A 22,233-nucleotide genomic window follows, 5' to 3' on the forward strand; every position below is an offset into this window, starting at 1 on the left:
GACCTGACAAAGGACAACTGGATGGATGGATGGTTGGATGGATGGACGGACGAACAGATGGCTGGCTGGCTGGCTGGCTGGATGGTTGGATGGATGGATGGATGGATGGATGGATGGATGGATGGATGGATGGATGGACGGACGAACAGACGGCTGGCTGGCTGGCTGGCTGGCTGGCTGGATGGTTGGATGGATGGATGGTTGGATGGATGGATGGATGGATGGATGGATGGATGGATGGTTGGATGGATGGATGGATGGTTGGATGGATGGATGGACGGACGAACAGATGGCTGGCTGGCTGGATAAACAGAGTGATGGAATGTAGCAGGAAAGGTTTCCTGTATCCGTCCATACAACAGCGGAGCGTCTCAGTCTGGTAGAGAAGGAGCTCCGCTGTCTGACCAGTGTGTGTGGAGAAGATGGTCGGGGTTCTCCATGATGGAAACCAGTTTGTTCAGCACCTCCTTTCTGTCTGCTGGTGCTGCTGCTCCGATGCTGCTTCCCAGCACACAGCAGCAAAGAAAAGCAGACTGGAGACAACAGACTGGTGAAAGATCTCCAGACATTATAGGAGTCCAGTCTGTGGTCACTGGTTACTCCCCAGTCCTTACAGGTCTCAACAGTCTCCACCTCTTGCCCCATGATCTTCAGTAGAGTTAGAGGAGTCTTCTTCTGGAAGTCATCATCTCTCTGGTCTTGGTGACATTCAGATGCAGTTGATTCATGCCAGTCCACTCTACAAACCTGTTCACCAGCGCTCTGTCCTCCTCCTCCCCTCCTTCTCTTCTACACCCACCAACAGCTGAGTCTGAAGGTGGCAGGACTCAGAGTGGGGCTAAAAAAATCAGTGTTGTATAAGGTGAAGAGGAAAGGATACAGCACAGTCCCCTGAGGATCACCACGTCAGACAGGACGCTGCCCAGACGGACAGACTGTGGCCTGTCAGGTAGTCAGATAGGCCAGTTTGTCTGGATCATCCTTCTCAGAGCGATGTTTACTAACCAGTCCATAAAAATAAATAATAACCTATTTTAATGCATTATTTTCAGGATGTCCAGATGGCTTCCTGATACGTCCTGCAGTTGCTTTAAAATGCAACCCGCAGTTTGTTTGAGATCCTCTATTTCTAACATTCTTCAATAAAAGAAAAAACTTCCCTTTTTGATGAAGCGTGCAGTAAGCACTCTGTTCTATCTCTGCAACTTTCTGCAGGAATTTCTGCTTCCTGAGCTCCATGTTTCTGATCTGACTCGACTCCCCTGCCCAGCCTTTATACTGTCAGAGCTTCTTTTCTCTCTTCCTGTCCTGTCGATGCGACTGGTCGAGGCAGATGGCCTCACTTTGTTCTGCCAGATTTCTTTCTTCTAAAGGGTTTTTTTTCCTCTGATGATGAATTAAATGGAGTCATGAGTTTTAAATATAGAAGATTAAGAAAAAACTAAATTAGTTATAGATGTTGCAGTTTGTTCCAGATAGTTACAGCAGCTGACAAAAATATCTGTTTAGGCTTATGAAATATTAAAATATTATCAAGTTTTGGACTGTTCTCTAAACTCTGGGAGTAGTAGTAGACTTGTAGTGGTAAACACAGTCTTGAATGTGGCTCTAGAATTGGCTCCTCCCCTTAATTAGAGCAGCCATTCAAGACACCTGCCGACCTCTCTCTCCCTTTGCTTCCTGGAGTTGCTGCTGCTGGTGGCTGCCTTGTTGAACCCCTGGCTTGTTGTCTGCTCTAAGTTTGATGAGCAGCGTGGTAGGCAATATTTATAAAAGCAACTTGTAAACTTTATTTTGTCCTGTGTTGTCTTGCCCACTTTAGTTTTTGTTTTTTAGTTTTAGTTTCATCACTAATTTGGCTCAGTTCTTATAACTGTTTAGCTTTTGTTTAGTAGTTTGCTTTTATTTTTCTGTATAGTTCATCAGTTTGGCTTTATTCTTTCTGTTGTGGTTTTTAACTTGTGTTTTTCTTGATCTCCAACATGTTGCATCAGACATTGAAGGACCTCAGCCGTCTCCAGAAGTAGAGCCTGCTCACCGCCTTCCTGTACACAGCAGCTGTGTTGGACTTCCAGTCGGATATGTTGCATCAAAAATGGACCGACACCAAGGTGATCAGTGCTTGTTTTTGTCACGTGAAGATAGAAAAGTGCATCAGAAGACATCTGGTATCGATATTTTGCGTGTGTGATATCTTTGATTATGACTTTGAGATTCTTCTAGTAGTTTATTAATGTCTAAATGGTCTTGGGCCTTTTTATCTATCTGAGCCCTTTTTAAATTATGAGCCCTCGTGAATCATGAGGTCGTCTGGTACTGGTCTTTTAGTTTCTAAAAACCAGGACTAAAACCTTTGAGACCTGGTTCCACGTCTATGGGCCTCGTCTGTGGAACAGCCTGCCAGTGAAACCCAGGGCTGCAGAAACTGTTAGTGGTTTTAAAAAGAAACTCAAGACCTTTATAGCTCAGCTTTTAACTGAATTTTTATGTTAGTCTATTTTATTTTATCAATTCCTTCATATTTATATCTGTTGCTTTTATTTGGTCTAACTTTATTAAAATTAGACCAAACTCCAGTTGCTGCGGTGACCACCTCATATGGCTGGGGGTCCTGCACTGCAGCCCTATGGCTGGTGTGTGGACCCCTATCTGTCCTGATCTGGGCGGTTCCAGTGGCAGTAGCTTCTGGGGTCTTGGGTGGTCTGGCTCCCGGTGTGAACAGATGCCAAAGATATTGTTTCTTCAGCAGCATCATACCTTTTTATTTCCATAATATCCACTTAAAGAGTCAGAACGTTGAGATTAGAGTGTAGAATTAGATGAGGTAGTCGTGTCTGTTGGTGATTTTTTATATGGAAAACACTTCGTGGTACTTCTGTGTGTGAAAAGGTTTGAGCTTTATGTGTGAGCATGTGTGCGTGATTTATTCCTTTATTTGCTTCTAGCGGGTCCACCATGCTCATCTTTTTTGGCCATAAGTGTATTGCCTGTCTTGTGGCTAAAGTGTAAAACTGAGGTTTGTGTATTTTTGTGCATTTTATTCTGTGTTTTTGAAAACAGACTTTTCGCAGGTTGGCACAAAGATTCTTTCAGTTTCTTGCTGTCGTGCACCAAAGTAACTTTTCATGAAGTGTTTTATGCACTCTGAGTGTGAAGCGATAGCTGAGAGTACATCTGTGCATGAAAAGTGTGATTGTGGTTATGAACTAATTCTTTTATCCAACTTTTTAATATTATGCTTTGTTTTTATTGTTTAAATAGTGACTGTCTATATTACATTTTTGTTTCTTAAAAGCTTCATGAATGCATCACTAAGCTTGTGTTTGTAATATCCTGGTACTAACCACAGTGTTTCCATTCAAATTACATTTACTTCCCTCTTAAATTCACTGACACAATCTTCACCTCACTAATTCACCGTCAGACCCGTGGTCAGTCTGCTTGAAGACATGATGAGTTTTCATGTGTACTGAGCCTGTGTGTGTGTGTGTGTGTGTGTGTGTGTGTGTGTGTGTGTGTGTGTGTGTGTGTGTGTGTGTGTGTGTGTGTGTGTGTGTGTGTGTGTGTGTGTGTGTGTGTGTGTCATCATACCTACCACTTGAGTGGAAGTAAACTTGTACTGTTGTAATCCAGTTTTCAGCTGACTTGTCACAATCTATCTGTCTCTCTATGTATGGATGGATGTATGGATGTATGGATGTATGGATGGATGGATGTATGGATGTATGGATGGATGTATGGATGTATGGATGGATGTATGGATAGATGTATGGATAGATGGATGGATGGATGGATGTATGGATAGATGTATGGATAGATGGATGGATGTATGGATGTATGGATAGATGTATGGATGTATGGATGGATGTATGGATGGATGGATGTATGGATGGATGTATGGATAGATGTATGGATAGATGGATGGATGGATGGATGGATGGATGGATGGATGGATGGATGGCACTGTCTCTCTGTCAAGTGAAGTCTTGCATGTGTGTGTTACCTTGCTTTAAATATTTTTAAAGGGCCAGGACCCTGAAACTGTAGCATTATGAGGTATTAATGATTATATATTCTTAAACTCCATTTATGTCGACAGATAAACATCTGTCCACGTTTCATCTGATCTGCTGTGTACTTGGTAGAAACAGGTTGCACTTGCTGTTCATTCTGTTTGTTTGACTTTAGCCTAATTACATTGCTGCAGAAACACATTAGCTTCATTTTCTCCCATCAATTGTTCGTTCTTTGCAAGAGACAAAATACAAATATACAAATGGTAATATGAGTAATATTTATATGGCGCTTTTACTGTACCTGGAATGAAACCCGAAGTGCTTTACATCATACATCACATTCACCCACTGATGGTGGAAGCTGCCATGCAAGATGCTCAACCACAACCCATGAGGCGCAATTACGGGTTCAGTGTCTTGCTCAGGGACACCTTGACATGAACTTGACAGGCCAAGGTTCGAACCTGCAACCCTTGGGTTACAAGATGACCGCTCTCCCTTGCTGAGCCACGCTGCCCCAAAATAGGTGGAAGTAACCAACAGCTGGCATTAAAGCTGTTACTTCCACTGTAAGAAATTAAGGTAAATTAAAAGACAAAGTGAATCTCTGGATACAACCTCCCAAAATCATCTTTTAATGTATATGTACCAGGGTGAAAGACCACTGCCCGGATCTCACCACCTGTTTTTCCATCTCGGGACCTTTCTGAATACTCAGATATATTTAAAATATCAATGCACACACCAAACCAGTCCATGTTATCTGGCCAACACAGGACCAATGACTTTCTTGTCCTCTGATGCTGAACTTAAAACCATCTACTTCGGGGTCATTGGTTGTTGAGGGTGCTGTAGATCATCATGACTGCCAGTCAGATTTAGACAGCGTGTCATGGTGGAAGACTTGGAGCAGATATATGATGGGCTTGTGCAAAGTTTCTGTTATATTTCAGTGCTTTCTATTTATATACTGTTTAGTGGGTGATGTGAATGTTATCTGTTTTCTTTTTCTTTTTTTTTTTTTTTTTACTGCAGTGTCCTATTTTATCAGGATGTTTAGATTCAGTTCAACACAAGAAACAAAGACTGTCCCAAATTTAGGATCTGTTACACTCAAACAATTTAGAGGCGTCTGTAATCACATTGAGGATATAAGTACACAAAAGATGGGAATAGCGGATATTAGCCATGGGCCTGCGTGAGAAAGACTAAGCATCTAATTGTTGCTGATCTAGTTTGCTGTTTCACACCTGTATGGACCGCTTTGCCAGAAAAGAAGCATCTTCATTACCAAGTATGTTTAAACCCCCAGCAGTCTCCAGGCAAGCAGTGTGAAGTTTTTAAAGCCTGGTTAAGGTGTGTGTTCTAACCTCATTAATTCTAGTCTCTCTTGCTTAATTAATCTTTGTCTGCTGCTGGAGTAATTACAGCTATCTGGCCGTCTGAGTGTCTGCACACCACTGACACCACCTTCCCCTCATGGCTGCAGCAGAGCCGAGGTTTCCTCTCTTGTCTCAGTCATGCTAATTTACTGTGCCATGATCTGGAGTAAGTTTGAGAAAATAAAACAGGCAGTCAGCAGTAGATACAGTTAGAAATTTATATTTATATATTTAGATTGAACCTGTGGCTTGAATAACAGGGAAGAAACATTTAAAAATGTAAAGTTTGTAAATGTAAATTCTTCTACTTTAGCAGCAGTAACTCTTTAGAGGTGCAGACTAACGAGAGGTTGATATTTAAACCTTTCTTGCCTCTCAGGAAGAGGTCTGTGGTCGCATGTGGTCTCTCAGGGGACAGAAAACCCCCTCAGCTTTCTGTCTATCTTTTTTTTTTGTCCTCTCATTTTGCTGTTTCTCTTTTTATTCTTATGATTTTTTCTATGCATGTGCAACTGTGTCGCAGATTGTCGAGTAGCAACCAAACACAGTGACACACATGCACTCTGGAAAAATTGAAGATAGTTGGACTTTGGTTTGATCAGTGTGTTCGTTCAGAGCTGCAGCCTCATAGCAAACAGGCTGGGTTTTGTTTTGCTACCTTTCTATTTTGGCTCAAAAGCAAGAGTCTAAAGTGTGCACTTTAGACTCTTTATTTTAATGTCCATTTCATTCTTGAAATGGAAATTTGTCTTTTGCTTTTGGAAAAACAACAACTTGAAACAAGATAAGAAGTTAATATAATATAATAATATAAGATAATAACTTGGAACTATGCTGGGGAAAAAAAGAAAAGATATTCTGGAAGATATATATATATGAGATAGTATCAAAATTCTGTCCAACTATTTTTGTTTTATATTAAAACATTTTTTTTAATCCAATTATTATAGCTTTACAAATTGTATTATATTAGACTTTTTCTGAGAAATAAAATATTTTAATTTAAAAAAAAAAAAAAAAAAAGTTAAATTTTTATGTATTTAAATAGTTACAGGTTTTTCTTATTCATATACATGTACATTTTTAGATATTTCCAGAATCTTTTTGTATTTCAAAACAACACTAATAAACTTTAAAATATCACATAATTGTGTAGAAATAATCTGGTGTATCACAGGTAGTCAATGGCTGACATGTGCTCATTAAGACATTCAGTGGTAGCTCAGCTTGATTGTTGCAGATGATGATGAGGATGATGATGATCTAATCATCTCACCAAATTAGATGTTTAACAAGATTTTAGGTAGGATATGAATATATTTATTTATTAGTTTATTTATCAGGCTGCTAATGTTAAGTAATACCTTACTTAAGATCAGGTAATGACATACACAGCACAACATACACAGCACATACACAGCATGACATACACAGCACAACAGTAGTAAATGATTACTTAAGACATTAATAATAGTTTATTAGGGCTGATCCTGGTAACATAAAAATGCTTTAAGTAAGGTTGAGTAGTAAACATTAATTATCTGCTTATTAATGCATTAAGTAATATGCAAACTAACACAAAATAAATAATACCTAACATTAGTAAATAATATAATATTTAACATTTAATTAATGCTTAATAATGCACTAACCTTAATTAAGGGACCCTTATTGTAAAGTCTTACCGGGAAAAAGACGGTAAGTCGACTTGATATTGTTGAGGCTGGTTAAAGCAGAGGAAATGAATGAATGATTTTATTTGGGATGTTTTTCTGGGCCAGCGGGACTTTGTGACGTCTGCCTGAAGGTAGGAAGTGAAAGGAGGTGTAGAGTGGGTGAGAAAGGTCCTCGGTGATCCGGGTGGCTCTGCTGGTCACAGAGCAGCTGTACAGGTCAGACTGAGGCGTTTGTGATGAGGTGATTATTTTACTGGTCTGACTGATCATGTGGGAGAGTTTTATTTAATGTTTGATGGTGAGGTGGCCGAACCAGGAGGAAATGTTCTGAATTTGATCGGTAATTTATACACCACAGTTAAAATGTCCCTGCTGATACAGAAAGTCCTGCATAGCTTCCCATGCAGGTGGAGGTGCTGCTGGGCTTCTGTCTCAGTATTTAAATATCAGTTATGATGTAAATGTTACAATTAATCCCATAATTATTGACAAGCTTAATGATTGCTTTCTGTTGAAATTTGATAGACTGTTTAACTTTTCTTGTTTAATTAGCAAACAGTCCATAATGTGATCACCTGACTTATTGATCAACTTTCATTCTAATACTGATTAGCTGTTATTTATTTGCATTTATAAACACAATTTCTGAAATACTGATTAAAAAAAAATAATTAGAAAGAAACTGACAAGGTGGAATACAGTTTGATGGGGAGTTTTGAATGAACCAGGAGCATGTTTTGAGTTTCTGACTGTGTGTGTGTGTGTGTGTGTGTGTGTAAACTCCACCTGGTTATCAGTCCCTGTGATGGCTGCCAACAATAGCTACACTGATTACAAGCCTCTCTCGGATGACATGCCTCACAAGCACCTTATCTTTGAATACACAGTAATATTCTTCTGTTCTCAGCATTAAATCTGACACACCTCTGGGGTGCTGGGTCAACCCCAGCGCTTTTTGACCCTGTTTCGCTCTCTTTGCGTGTGTGTGTGTGTGTGTGCATATGCTCAGTTTTTTCTGACCTTGGCCAAGCGTTGGTTCCTGTTCCTGTCAGCTGTTGGCTCAGCTGCGTGCCACCTTTATTGCTTTCCCACATCGAGCCAAAGGGCTCAGAGCCAGCGCTCGTCACTGTTTGGTTGTTCCCCATTTTTCCTTAGCTCTTCCACCTAACCTCACCCATCTGCCTCGGATGGTTTGGGCTAATTTAGGAGTTGCTTGTTGATTGAATGAGAAGTGGCAAAAATTCAGGTTTAAGTTCATATTATTAAAACTAAAGATTGAGGAGTGGATTGGATGCTGATCTGGAGCAAAGCCCAGAAAGAGCAGATGTCGCGGTCACCCATGTCTCACCTCGTCCTGTTGCCTTCACCCCACAGGAAACAGGGCGAATGTAACGGATCATGTAGAGGCCACAAAGTAAAAAAAAAAAAAAAAAAAGGCTTCTGCATTAATACTGTACTTGTAATACAATCCAACTGTATTTATTAGAGTAACTTGGACTTCATTCATTTCAATATAAAACCTCTGACATGGCTGCCATGCTCAGACAAATTAAAAGTACTAATCATTGCTTCCCTCCCTGTGAGTCCAGCAGTCTGCTGAGTGTGTGAAGCAGATACATTTAGGTTCCACTTACCTTAACAAAAGGTTTCCTAGTGTTGCTGTTGATGTATTTATAGGCTTTTTGTTTACAAAAAACCTTCACTCCACCCATAATCTCACATTACACAACATGCTTTTAAAGGAAACCATCAAGCTGTCCTGGTTGACACATCATTTGTCTCCCATTGTCCCTGCTGTCTCCTCAATCACACGGTCTCTGTCACCAGGTGTGATTCAGCCCAAATGTGTTGAAGAATTATAGCAAAGTGATCAATGAAACCTTCACAGGAAGCAGTTTTAAAGATGAAGTGAGCTGCTGCTGCCGACAGATAAACCCTAAATGCAGGCACAACGTTTGTCCATGTGTTATGTTTTAACTTCTTTTTTTTTTAACCATGAAGATGATTCAATGAGAGCGAGCCACATAAAGTTCAGCAGCAGTTTTAAAATCCTCTTAAGGCAGAGTAGAGCGGAGCTGCGTTTTATTTTACCAGCATTATGCCTGAGATGTGCATATGGTGATCAGATTAAAAAGTCCCAAGATGCAAAATCTAATGAGAGCCGAACAAAGCTGCACTTAAAACACAGCCCCAGCATGAAGTCATCATCATAGCTGCATGAAGAAAATATTCCTTTTAATCAAAAGCAAACAGAGTGGAGAGGGGGTTGTTGGTCTTTAAGTTAAATCTGATCAAACCACTTTAACATAAAAAAAAACAGGATATGTGGTGATTTTAGCTTTGCAGCAAAAACGTCTGCGATAATCATGAAGGTTAAACTTTTTATTAGTGCTTTATGTTATTTCTTCACTGCTTCACATGCAGCATTCATGGCCACTGATACAGATTCAGGTGTAAAATCTTAACCCTGCAAAAAAGAGCAATGAGAAATGTTAACTAAACCTCTAACACAGAATAATCCGATCAAATCTTTACCAAATAAAATGCTGAAATGTAAGGATTTGATTTATTTTAAAACAGCCCAAAACTATGTACAGAGCAAGAAACCAGTCATGGCTCCACAATATTCTGAGTTAGTTTCAGTTGAGGTAAAAACCACATGAATTCAGAGGAGATGACGTCTGACAAGACAAAATACCACAAATTACTGTAACGAGAGCCAGTTTATAGAAAAACTGCAAAAAGAAAAAATAATAACAGTTTAGCTATGAAATTAAGAAATAACTCTAACCAAACTTTCTCATTAGCTGGATTATTAAATTCACTTGTTATTGATATCATTGTCTATTGTGTAACTGTATAAAGTCACATGTATATGAGTAAGTTTATTTGTTTTATTTCTAATCGTGGTTTAAGGCAGAGGTCTGCAGCCCATGGCTCATGAGCGACTCTTCAGCCTTTCCTCACTGGCTCTAGAGGAAAATATTGCATGAACAGATTCCTCTACGTTCTTTGCTGGTTTACCCGTGTGCTTGATTTTCATAGAAACTACAAAAAATGTAATGTCAAGAGACATTTCCAGAACTGATGAAGCAACTGAGAAGTACCAAAGTCAAGATTAGCAAGAAAATATGATTTCAGAACTTATGTGGAAACGCTTTTCATTTATGTTAAAGTTTTTGATGACTGTGATGTGATGAAAACTGTGATGACTCTGTCTGCCATGATGACTGAAGCAGAGGTAGACATCCAAGATGTTATCCCTAACCCCGTCCCTCGTGTTTCCGGCCCTGGAAGTGCACCTCTACTAGAAAGTCTCCTGCTTTGAAGCACATGTGGAAACAGTCTGCACATTTTCCTTAAAATACCAGTGTTCATGTGTGATAATGGCTTCATGTAGTAACAGAGGCTTATTTCTACCTGCTTGTTTTTGCAAACAGGTGCCTGTAGATGACTTTAGTTGATGATTAACCTTGTCTTGGTGTCTAAAGGGACTCTTGTGATCACTTCATGGTGTCTGCATCGGCTTGTGTGCAATGCTGGTGTGGTAAAAATTGAATATTCTTAAATAGTGCAATAAAAGTCACCTCTGTGACTCTGTGTGCCACCCAAAAATTTAAAACCGCATGGATTGTACCTCCTTCAGGAAGTGCCTCCTGATGCTTCCTATTCAAAAGTTGCACCATAAATGCAGCACAGAAGACAAAGAGCAGGAGGAGAACACAAGTCTAGCAGAGACTGCTGTCTTCTAAACTTCTAATTCTTCATTGAAAGACTACAGGACTTCAGAGAGGTTTAGAGAGTGTGTGGAAAGCTTCTAGCTGACCTAATTTGCAGTATGAACAGAACTTTGTGTGCCTTTGTAAAGTTCCAGTTGGCTTGCATAAGCAGAAGCCATGAATGAGCTTTTACTTGAGTGACTCTGGACACAGATTTGCTACGACTGTAGAAGCTTTCTGCAGGTTTGTACTTGACTCTTTGAATATAACACAGTAAACTCATCATAGCTAACTTTTTAGTTAGGAGGGACAAGTTGACAATGAGCAGGAGTGGCTGTTTTTCTCTTTGTTTTGGCCCTGCGATGCACTGGCAGCCTGTCCAGTTTATCATGCCTCTCACCTTGTAGCTGCTGGAATGGATTTCAGCTCCCAGAAACCCCGCGGGTAGAAAATGGATGGATGAATGGGTGGATGGATGGATGGACGGATGGATGGATGGATGGATGGATGGATGGATGGAGTTAGGGGAGAGGCACTGAGCTGGATTAGGAGTTATTTGTGAAGGTGGGAAATCACGTGTCTGACTGTATGTAAATTACCTGTGGTGGCCCCCAGGGGTCAGTATTGGGCCCCAAATTGTTTAACATATACATATATGATATATTTCAAGTCTCTAATTTGCTAAAATTAATATTATTTGTAGACGATACAAATATTTTTTATTCTGGAAAGGATTATAAGGAGGTAGTTATTACTATAATTAATGAATTAGAGAAATAAAAAAATATATAAAACAAATGATAAAAACAAAGGTAAATGCATAAATAATGAAATCATTAAATATGTTAAGGAGAGAAAATTCCTGGGAGTGATACTAGATAATAAAATTAGTTTGAAGCCTCACATCAGACTCAGAAAATAAAATGGCAAAAATATCTCAATCACAAATAAAATTAAGCAGGTCTTGGATAACAAATCACTCTATATTCTTTATTGTTCACTAATTTTACCTTAAAGTACTGTATAGAGGTCTGGGGCAACAATTATAAAAATACACTTTACTCGCTATTAATATTACAAAAAAGGGCGGTCTGTGTTTTACATAAAGTCGGTTATCTGGCTCATACAAACTCTCTGTTTATACTGTTCAAGGTACTAAAACTCCAGGACCTGGTTAATTATAGACCATGTTTAAATTTAACAGGAGATTATTACCATACCGTATACACAACCTTTTCAGCCCGAGAGATGGTGCTTTAATTTAAAAGATGAACAATTTTTAAAATGCACTGGGTGAGAAACACCAGGAAAGTTTTTGTGTCTGTGGGTCAAACTGTGGAACAGGATGGACGAAAAACACAGGCGGTCTCCAAAAATCCAAATATTTAAATCACTATACAGTACAGAAATGGTCTGGAATGAAGTATTATATAAACTGAATATCATTATTGTTATAACTGCTGCTATTCCCATTGTTATTTTAATTATTATTATTACTGCATAATGCCATTATTGTAATTGATTATTGTAAGCGTATAGATTATGTAACATAATAAGGATAAAAACATATTCTATAAGGAGATATTGATCGTATAGACTGAATGTTGCTGTTAGCGCTGCTGTTTCCATCAGATTATCTAGTGCCTGGTAGTGGTTGTGATAAAGTTAAAATACCCAAAGATTGTTGTAATTTACTGGGGTGGGATTATAAAAGCTTATGCTTCCACCCACTCCTTTTAAACTTTTTAGTGTTTTCTCTTTTTTTGTATTTTATTTTTGTTTTTATGTTTGTTATTATGGTTATTAAACTTTTTTTCTAATCTAATCTAAATCTAATCGGATGGATGGATGGATGGATGGATGGATGGACGGACCTAATAAGTTGACAAGTAGAGCAAATGTAGCACACATCTAGAGCTCTAACTGGTCATTAATAATAAACATCACTTAATAAGTATGTTTTTTATCCGAGCTCTTACCAGCAGTAGAAACTGGGCTTAAAGGTGCAGTGTGTAACAAAATCAAAGGTCAGTAACAGAATTTTTTTTTACATCATTAAAAATGAAGGTTCTATTGTATCTAATGCCTTTACTCAAATAATGAACCTTCTAAGTTTTAAAACTTCCGTACCAGCTTTGTTTGATAGGAGCTAGGACACTGTTTAGGTTAAGTAACACCTTAAGGACCATAGAAGAAGACAGTACACACGTACACATGTTGTAGTTACCTGTAGGGCAGTCATTGCTGCATCTGAGGCCACTCGATCCACTCACACATGAAAACATTTTGGCCACTGACAGCCACCGTTTATTTACAACTGTGCCTGATATTTGAAGTAATCTTTACCGCAAGATGTCAGTACTTTTTAAACGTCTACTCTTGTCCTTTCATTTCCCCGCCTGTTGCTCATCTTCTTGTTTGTGCTGAGGGAAAGCGTGTTTGCTCTATTAACAGACTCTTTCTATAAATAACAGCGTAGTGCTTATACAGAAATTCACTAAAATTGAATTTTGATCTGACTTGGAAATCATTTTATCACCCAGTCCTACGCTGGATGCTCCAGTACAGTTTCAGGACCAAGATCGAATCAAGTTAGAGTTTTATCATTTTAAGGTTCACACACTTCACACACTCCAGTCATTCTTCCCTCAAATAAGAAAACATATTAGATTTAAAATTAATTATTGTCTAATTCTAATGAAAATAATTACTATATGTTGGGAGATTTTTAACTTTAAATTGTGAGTTAGGTACAGAAAGTAAAACCATCATTCAGAACATGAATAATCAGATCAGACAGGTCTGGTGCAGACTGACCATCTGTGCAGGCTTCTGATTGGTCTAGCCTCGGGAAGCTTGTTCAGTTTATCTGATGATCTTTTATGACCTTAAAAGGATAAAAAAAAAATTAAGTCCTGCACAGAGTCGTACACGACAACTAGACCTCATGCTTATTTAGGCTTTTGCGTATAATGAGTGCATGAAAGTGATTAATTGACATAAATAATTTACACATTTTTACTTGGTTAATATTCTGATCATGAAATTGACCCACTGGTTTATTGTACTAACTGCTATCCGTAGGTCCTGTACATCTGCTCTCATAATGAAATATAATTCTTCTTTGTGTAAATAATGTTTAGGTCTCTGATGACTTATTCATAATGTAAAGGTGACATAAGCAGCTTTTTCTGTGGTTTGGCTTCACCGCTGTCATGTTGGTTGACTTCCTTCTGAGTCTCATCAGCTTTAGGTGATTTGGGAGCAGATGTCAAACTCGGCTCAGAACTGGTGGCCAGGACGTTAGTGAGAGCCTGTCAGCTCTTATCACTGTCATGTCAGGCATAGTTTTTCTTTTTTTTTAATCTCCAGGGTAGATCTCCATCATGCTTTAACGCCACCCAGCTTCATGAAACATTTCCACTCTGCATCCAGCTGCACAAAACATAACAAGTTATGTAAAATAGTTCCTCTGAGCCTTTTGAGCTGCTGTCAAATCACATTTTTTTAGTTGCACTCAACTTACAAGCTTATTCTGTGCAGATTTAGCACTTTAAGCAGATTCCACCGAACACACATTTAAATGGTGTGATGTACGAAAGTAGCCCGACACGGCTGCATACTGCGTCTGGGTCATAGCTCTTTTTTATACCAGAAGTCAAGTTGTTATTTTCTAAACAAGGTTTGAAACCAGGCCATAAAAATGTATCATAGATAATTAAATGAGATTAGCTCCAGTTATATGAAAGCTCATCTTTATCACCACCTTATAGATACACTACATGGCTTTATATCCGCTAAATTCTGTCTTTCTGACATGTTTTGATGGTACACTGACATTCAGTTTGTGCATTCCTGGAGTCTGCGTTGACCTGCAGCATCTTGATGCTGAGAAACTGCATTTCATGACCTTTTCCTTCCAGCCAGGGCATCATGTGACAGCTGTGTTATGCTTTGTCACTGCCAGCAACTGGATATCAAGAACATGCACAATGGCTGATGCATCAAAGAAAACCGAGAGGACATAATTGGAGGAAGAGAGGGAAAAAGAACAAGACAGAATGCAAAACGCCTTCGTTAGGGGGCAACAAAGTGCAAAAGTTCAGTTGAAGCTGAAGTTCAAGAAAAAAAATTCAGAAAAATTTCAATAAAGACGTTGATTAATGGCACTTCTTCACTTTGATTTAAATTCTTTCCTTCTTGAAAAAGTGCCAAGTAGCAGAAAGTTACTTTGATCAAACTTCACTAGGTACGGTGAACAGTGAGGGTCATTATTCTGAGCCACAACGTCGGGGCCGATGACAATTTATTTCCCTACAAAACTCCAACTCTGGAAGTAATCAGGAAATTGTAATAATCTGATGGATTTACATGCACTTCTGGAATATGATGTTTTAAAAATCAGTGTCTACATTTAACAGTCCGTTTTTAGATTTGTACTGTTACACACTCCCGGTAAAAATTGCCACGTCAAGGAGGTTAAAACAAAACCGTGACGCAGCCGTAACATGCCGCACACACATAAAGGAGGGATTAGTCTCAGCTTCAGATAGGCTTAAGGGGCAGTTTCATCCACTGAGGGAACTTCTTTTTTTTTTTTCTTGCAGACTCTCCTGTGTTTCTCCTGTGTAACTACTTTTGAGCTGTTGCCAGGGCTTGGTTTGTCTAGAAGTCATATCCTATTCTTGCTTGTTCTTCTCTCTTTGTATCCATGGACCTGAATTCCAACTAAACGATTGACTCAGACTCTAAAATCATATCCCAGGCCATTTCTGCTTCTCAAAAACAAATGCTAAACATAACTGTCCGCTGTAATGAAAAAGTAAAAAAATAAATTGTAATATGTTTTTAGCATTTTATACATCTTTTTAATCAACAGTTTGGCACACGCAGATCAGTGCTTCTACCAGTTAGGTCCATCTTTTTTCTTTCTTCTTTTACCTCACTTTTTATCGCTCCACTAGATTTGACCATTTTTTAAGAAAGCAAAACCTTACCACACAGTAGGAGGTAAAGGCGGAAGGAGAGCAGCCCAAACAAGTCTGCTCCCAGCACAGCGCAGAAGTCGATGTGATGTTCCTGGAGTTTAAATTACTCGGCCAGCTTTCCTCTTTCCTCTTACAAGCCTTAGCTCCTCAGGTGTATTTCTGTTTGTTTACATGAGTAACATATTTTATTTCTCCATCACTTTCCAGCAAGCCAGCTCTCATGTTGAGTACATTATAGTAATTTGAGTGTATTTGCTCAAATCTGCCAGGTGAAAATATTGTGTTATTTCCTCCATGTTTGGCTATGTTTAGGTGTGCAATGCATGAAGTAAACAATGTGGATTTTAATGTGATTGCAGACCAGCATTTTCATCCATTAGTAGGCTAAAACGGTCCCAACTGGATAAATGTCAGATATAATTATGATTATTACTTGAGCCATGTTTTTTTTCCTATTGTCTCATTTAGTTGGTGGCCGTGGGCAGAAAACACCATCTGGATCTTTGGCCTTGTCCCACAGTCTGACACGCATAGTATAACAAAACACACCCTTTTACTGCAGACTGCAGTTAAACAGGAGTGTATATGAGTCGACAGATTTCAGCTTATTTTGTGCTCCATCACGTCCTGCACCTCCACCTTTTTTAAATGAAATGATACTGCTGTTTAAACAGTAGTCACTTCCTCCATTTCTGGTCTAATCTCATAGAAATATCATCTGGAATCATTACCAGCAGAATTCTGCTCTTCCTACAACAATGAAAAGTGTTTTCAATTTGTCAACAGAATGCATCATGTTGCTGATTGGCAGTAAATTATCTCCACACCGGTGTGCTGCAGCCCCACTTCTTCCCCCTCCAGTCCAGTGCTTTTCGTCTGTTGGCTGCAGATTGAAACTGTCTAACCTGCAAACTGATTGCAGCTTCTTTTTATTCTGCACTTCATGGCCCATGACAAATGCTTGTTCAGCCTTTCAGAGGCTCACTGTAAATGTCATTTCACCGGAGTTAACACACTGTTGCTCATTTCCAGGTTTAGAATCAGCGTATGTCTGATGATGGTTCTGTAAATCTTGCAGTAACACCAGTGTAGTTGTGTCAAGATTATTTACTTGTGATTCTTCTGTACAGTAGTTTACTTGTTTTCCTACGGCAGTGCCAACATTTAAAACCATTTTTCCCCTAAATTATTGTGGTCACACTCCTGCAATTATATTTATATTGCTGATTGTAATTTTGGATGATTCTGGTGTCAAATTTCAGGCACGTTGGGGCCTATTTTATATAAATGCAGATGTTTGAAGATAAGTTTATTTGTCATTATTAAGGTAAAAAAACAACTTGGTACATTTTCTAAAAGAGGAAGAGCTGCACAGTTTAGGTCCGTTTCTACAGGCATCTGTTAGACCCAATTGGTAATACCAGCTGATGTTGTATTATACCTGGTTGGAAAGCCTGATCGGTCGCCTTTACACTGAGGTATAACTTGTAAGGATGGTGAAGCTGTAGCTACACATGTGGCTTAACATCACCAAGTCTGAATGAATAACAGATACAGTGCAAAGCGTGTTTAATGTCTTGAAAAGAGCTAAATAAATTTCTCTAAACAATTATGCAAAATGTACCTGGTGAATTTTAAACATCTTTTTCTGTTAAGTTGAAAAGAAAGGACTTTGACCTGAGCTGTATATGACCCGATCTTTAACTGTTAACTGATCTTTTGTGTCCTTAATGAGAAATTAAGCAAGAATAAATTAGATCACAGACACAAATATGGTTGTACAAGTCAGATTTTATTTAATGTGCTTTACAAGGATATAAATAATGGCCAAAATTACAAAAATCAGTGTGCTGGAAGCCCAAGCCTATGTACATTAGTTGATCAGCAGTGATGTCACAAAATAATCCATGTTATCACTCAAAATACAACCTCCACAACCTAGCACTTCTTATTTTTATGTTTTTAAATGTCCAACGTTTATTCTTCTGGTACCTTGTTTCCAGTGCCATTTACTGCAAATGCTTTATTCTTTTCTCTTTACATGTATGAACAATGAGTTGGCAAAATATCTATATACATTTTATAACTGGATAATGTGTCATCCAAATAATACAGTAATACTGAGTTGTTTTTTTTAAAATAGTACATCTGCAAGGTAAGAGTAGAGCCCCATGAGAAATGGAGGTTGACCTGACCTAGGAGTTAGCAAGCAACCTGCAACATTCACTCTCTGTACAAAGTATGAACATCTAGTTCCAGATATTTACTGATTTTTTTTTTTTTTAAAGGATTGCCATCATTCTTAGGCCCAAGGTTTTCATCTCAGCATATCATAGAAAAATAATGTAACATTAAGACAACAGTAGACAAGAATTGCACAAGAATAATCATCATGGTAATATAGTACTCTCATAATAAACATTAAAATGTCGGGCAATACGAACACTTTTTTTAACACTAGATGCAGTTTTGTTCATCATTCATTATGACACCTGTTGCATCACGTGTGTCATTGCAGCAAGTCCAATCAGATTTACACGCCTGTGCATATGTATTATTTTCTGACGTTAAAGAAAATAAAGAGCCAATACTGTAACATGCCCAATGGCGCTTTAGCCAAGCCCATTGTCTTATCAACAGGTGCCCTGTAACCTCAACCATAGCCTCCGTGGAGATGCTGACCACACAAAGTTCAAACCTCCCAGGTGGGGGTGCATAAAACGGATCCTGGTGTAGCGGGAGAGAGCTGAGGCTGCTTTCAAATTAGTGTACATTCATAGCAGACGGCCATCTGTCAGGCTGCAGTCCTGTTTGTGTGTGTGCGTGTGTGTTATATTGGTCCGATGATTACTGTGTCAAGCATCATGTGGATGAATGTAAATTTTTTGTAGTCAACCTTAAACACTGGAGTAGCATCCATGTTTGTAGTCCTTTTTGCATTGTATGTGTGACAAGGTCCATGTTTAGGGCTGGCTACATTCTTTGCATTCCACAGTAATAGACATGAGCGTCCGGCATTGCCCTGCAAATGAGATGACATCACTTATCGAGAGAGTCCTCACACCCCGCCTCTCCACCGGCCCCCCTGCTCAGCAAAATCCAACATGGCCACCATGCTTCTCACAAGCCACATGCTTAAACCTTCTACACACCAGTTGTTTTTTTCCACCCAGATGAAATTAGGTTTATGGGCAGGAAAAATCCACGTTATCAAGAGAAACTCTGAACAAACACACAAATGTGGTTGAAAAAGGTACTAGAAAAAAAAAATCAAAAAGTCATCTATGTCTTCCTGTGTTACAGGTCAAGTTGACTCAAGTTTCTAAGTAGCTTCAAAAATGAATTTGATATAAAGAATCAAAAAGTTAAAATACATTCTTGTAACCTGCTGGATGAACCAGTTTGAGTCAGTTCCTCTCCTCTTTATTAAAAAAATCCTCCATTAACATCCTTCGTCATTGTCAGCTCCCTCAAAACACAGTTAAAACACTGTTCAACTCCACCTAATCTCACCCAAGTTGTCAGGGGCAGTTGAAGAGAGGGGCTGAGAAGCGAGGGATGGAGGAAAAAAAAGGAGAGAGAGACGAAGCCAAACGCAGAACGACAAACTGGTTGATTAACAAGCAGGAGGTGGAAAAACCGAGCTGACCATTCCCCCGACAGGAGGAGACAGATGTGCACCACAGCCCTGGGTTCAAAGGTCATGCGCTGGCCTTGCAGGCAGGAGGACGAGGCCCGGGCCAGAGAAGGGGGAGAGCAGAAAGAAAAAAAGAAGAGACAACGCAGTGCCAATCATCATCATGCAGTGGACAGGCTCGGCTAACGGAGGGGGGAGGGAAGGGGGGCAGGGCGAGATGTATTGTATTTTGTTTTTCAGCCGGTGAGGTGACGCGGCGGCGTGCGTCGCTCGTGCCCAACTCCGGGGCGGGGGCCCCGATACAGGGCAACCTCTGAAAGGCACACACACACAGGAGTGGACAAGGCGGGTGTATGTTAGAAAATAGTGGTCTCGTACTTGGTGTTGACTCCTCTCTTGGCCTCCTGACCTGGCTCCACAATCCACGGCACGTTGGCGTGGCCCTTCTGGTCCATGGACGGTTGCTCCATCTGGGACACAAAAGAAGAGAACAAAGAAAATCCGAGAGGGAATGTTGAGTTTTATTTTTTTGATTGATATTTTAAAGCAGAGAAGAGGAAGTGGGACAAAAAGTTCATTTCCTGTCTGCAGGTTGTCAGCTGGTTCAGGGTGAAAGTAGAGCTAAGATGTACAACCAAATGCATTTTAATAGGACTTCAGAAAAAGCAAAAAAGGTCTACGTCAATGTGTCTTACTGGAGCAAATGGGGTTAATCTGAGCATTCTGCAGACCACTAATGGAGTTATGATTTTCTTATCTTTCCTCAACACACAGCTGCAGGATAAATACTGAAAGTAACTGTAGAATAAATCCAGTTCTCCCTCCTCTCCTGCACTCAGAAAGCCACAGCAAGACTTCATAATCCTATTTTTCAGGTTATAGGATTCGGGATAAATTGACATGCTTTTGATCTTACAGAACCATCATGCTCGGTAAAGAAGGTGACCAGAGCATCAAAGGGATCAACCAGACCAGGAGCCTCCTGAATGAGCCATCTCTGCTTTCACATACTTTCATTTAGATTTTTCTGCTGGAGGGTAAAAGAATGAGACCCTTGAAGTGAGAGATTCTGCAAACCTTTAACGCATTTTAATACATTTTTAAAAACGTACTATATCACTGTTCTTTTGATGTCCTGTTTGACTCGTGGAAAGAAGACGATGTGAACAGGTTGGGTTGAAAATAAAATAAACGGCAGCACATTTAATAACTGGGATGATGTGGTTGATTCATTTACAGCCTCAAATGAGTTATTTTCAGGATGCTGTGTATTCTTCTCCAGGATGGAATTAGTTTGTGTAAATCCATCCATCTATTGGCTAAACCAGCTTATTCCAGTGCATGGTGGCAGGTGGGCTGGAGGGTATCCCAGCAGCTACCAGGTGAGAGGAAAGGTACACCCTGGACAGGTCGCCAGTCCATCACAGGGCCAACATAAAGGACAAACAACCAGTCATGCTCATATTCACTCCTAGAGAGAATTTACAGACACCAGTTAACCCAGCAAGCGTGTTTCTGGACTGTGGCAAGAAGCTGGACTACCAGGAGAGCCCATTCATGCACAGAACATGCAAACTTCACAAAGAACCTGGTTTTAACCACCGTGGCACCCTGCAGCCCAGATCTATAGAAAATAAAATAAAAATCTGAGAGAAAATAAACCTTAGAAGAGCACCAAGATTACCTCTACATTATGAAAAACAAAACCTGGTTGAGGAATTTTTGACCCACAAAATTAATGACGTAATTAAGTAATACTATGCTGTTAAGAGCCCAAAAAACACATTTTAGGGAGCACTGCCCCTTTAATTAGTGATGACTGATAGTTAAAATGGGCAAAAAACCAATGACTTTTTTTTTTTTAACCCTTTCCTATTTTTCTCTCAAATCCTTATTTTTGTTTGATATTCCAGCAGTTTAGCTTTATTTGACTGGCAGAGTTGGGAACATGAAAACTGACTACACAGACTAGGATCTGCATACTAACACACACTCATAGCTGCTCTATTTGTAGATGCAGGCAGTAACTGAAGAGTGAGAAAAAAAACGCACGCTCACTGCAAACAGCACACAAGAACGCAGACTCAGCTGAAAAAATTAAACCACTTCTAGGTGACGGGTTGTGATGGAGGTCAATGAAAAGAGAAGGAAAAGAAGACCTGTGACTGAGCTCTGTGTGGAAGATGGAGGATTCGAGGGGGAGGAAGAGGAGGGTGGAGAGGAGGCCGGTGTGGGGTATAAATGTGGCCCAGTGACCAGCGGCTGGAAGGACACATGATAACCTATAAGGGCAAAGGCCATACTGGTCAAAGTGGGCCAGCTCGGCAATGACGTAAACAAAACCACAGCAATGACACAGCAGCTGCACGGCAACAGGGAAAGATAGCAACACTCGAAAACCAAAGCAAAAAACCATGGCAACAAATTCATCACCTTGGCAACTGTGTTGGACAGCAGCATTACTGCAGTTCAGCCAAACACAAGCTGGAAAAAGCAATGTTACGCCACATTAATATAGCAACTCCTGCATGGCAACAACACTCCCAATATAGGACACAGCCTGACGAAAGATAAATGAAAATCATCTTTACAAGAGAACTCATTTAATTTGCTTTTGATAAAAGTCAGTGTTTTAGGAAACTTTACATTCATCCAGTTAGATGTGTCTGGAATGATTTGGCCTCCAACAAAAGTCGCTATTATCATGTTTTCAAACTCATATCCCAGTTTTATACCGGTCCTGATCAAAGTCATATCAGATGGACTCAAAGTTATTTTGAGGGAGATTTAGAGACACATGCACTGTAGTCACAAA

General features: G+C 39.6%; 1 protein-coding gene across 6 annotated transcripts in view; it reads right to left on the reverse strand.

Annotated features, from left to right (window-relative positions):
- Positions 1 to 17,554: 17,554 nt before the first annotated feature.
- Positions 17,555 to 22,233, reverse strand: part of anks1b (ankyrin repeat and sterile alpha motif domain containing 1B) — a 268,578-nt gene continuing 263,899 nt past the window's right edge. For 5 of the 6 annotated variants that reach the window (XM_041977072.1, XM_041977075.1, XM_041977074.1 and 2 more), the window contains 2 exons: positions 19,797 to 19,888; positions 17,555 to 18,803 (listed from right to left, as the gene is read on the reverse strand). In XM_041977072.1, coding sequence (XP_041833006.1) covers positions 18,755 to 18,803; positions 19,797 to 19,888 — 141 coding nt within the window. In that variant the 3' untranslated portion in view covers positions 17,555 to 18,754. Of the gene's footprint in view, positions 18,804 to 19,796; positions 19,889 to 21,267; positions 21,701 to 22,233 lie in introns of those variants that run through there. The other variant, XM_041977077.1, reaches the window with a different exon arrangement.

Source organism: Melanotaenia boesemani, chromosome 23 (assembly GCF_017639745.1).
Source record: "Melanotaenia boesemani isolate fMelBoe1 chromosome 23, fMelBoe1.pri, whole genome shotgun sequence".
Taxonomy (NCBI): Eukaryota; Metazoa; Chordata; class Actinopteri; order Atheriniformes; family Melanotaeniidae; genus Melanotaenia; species Melanotaenia boesemani.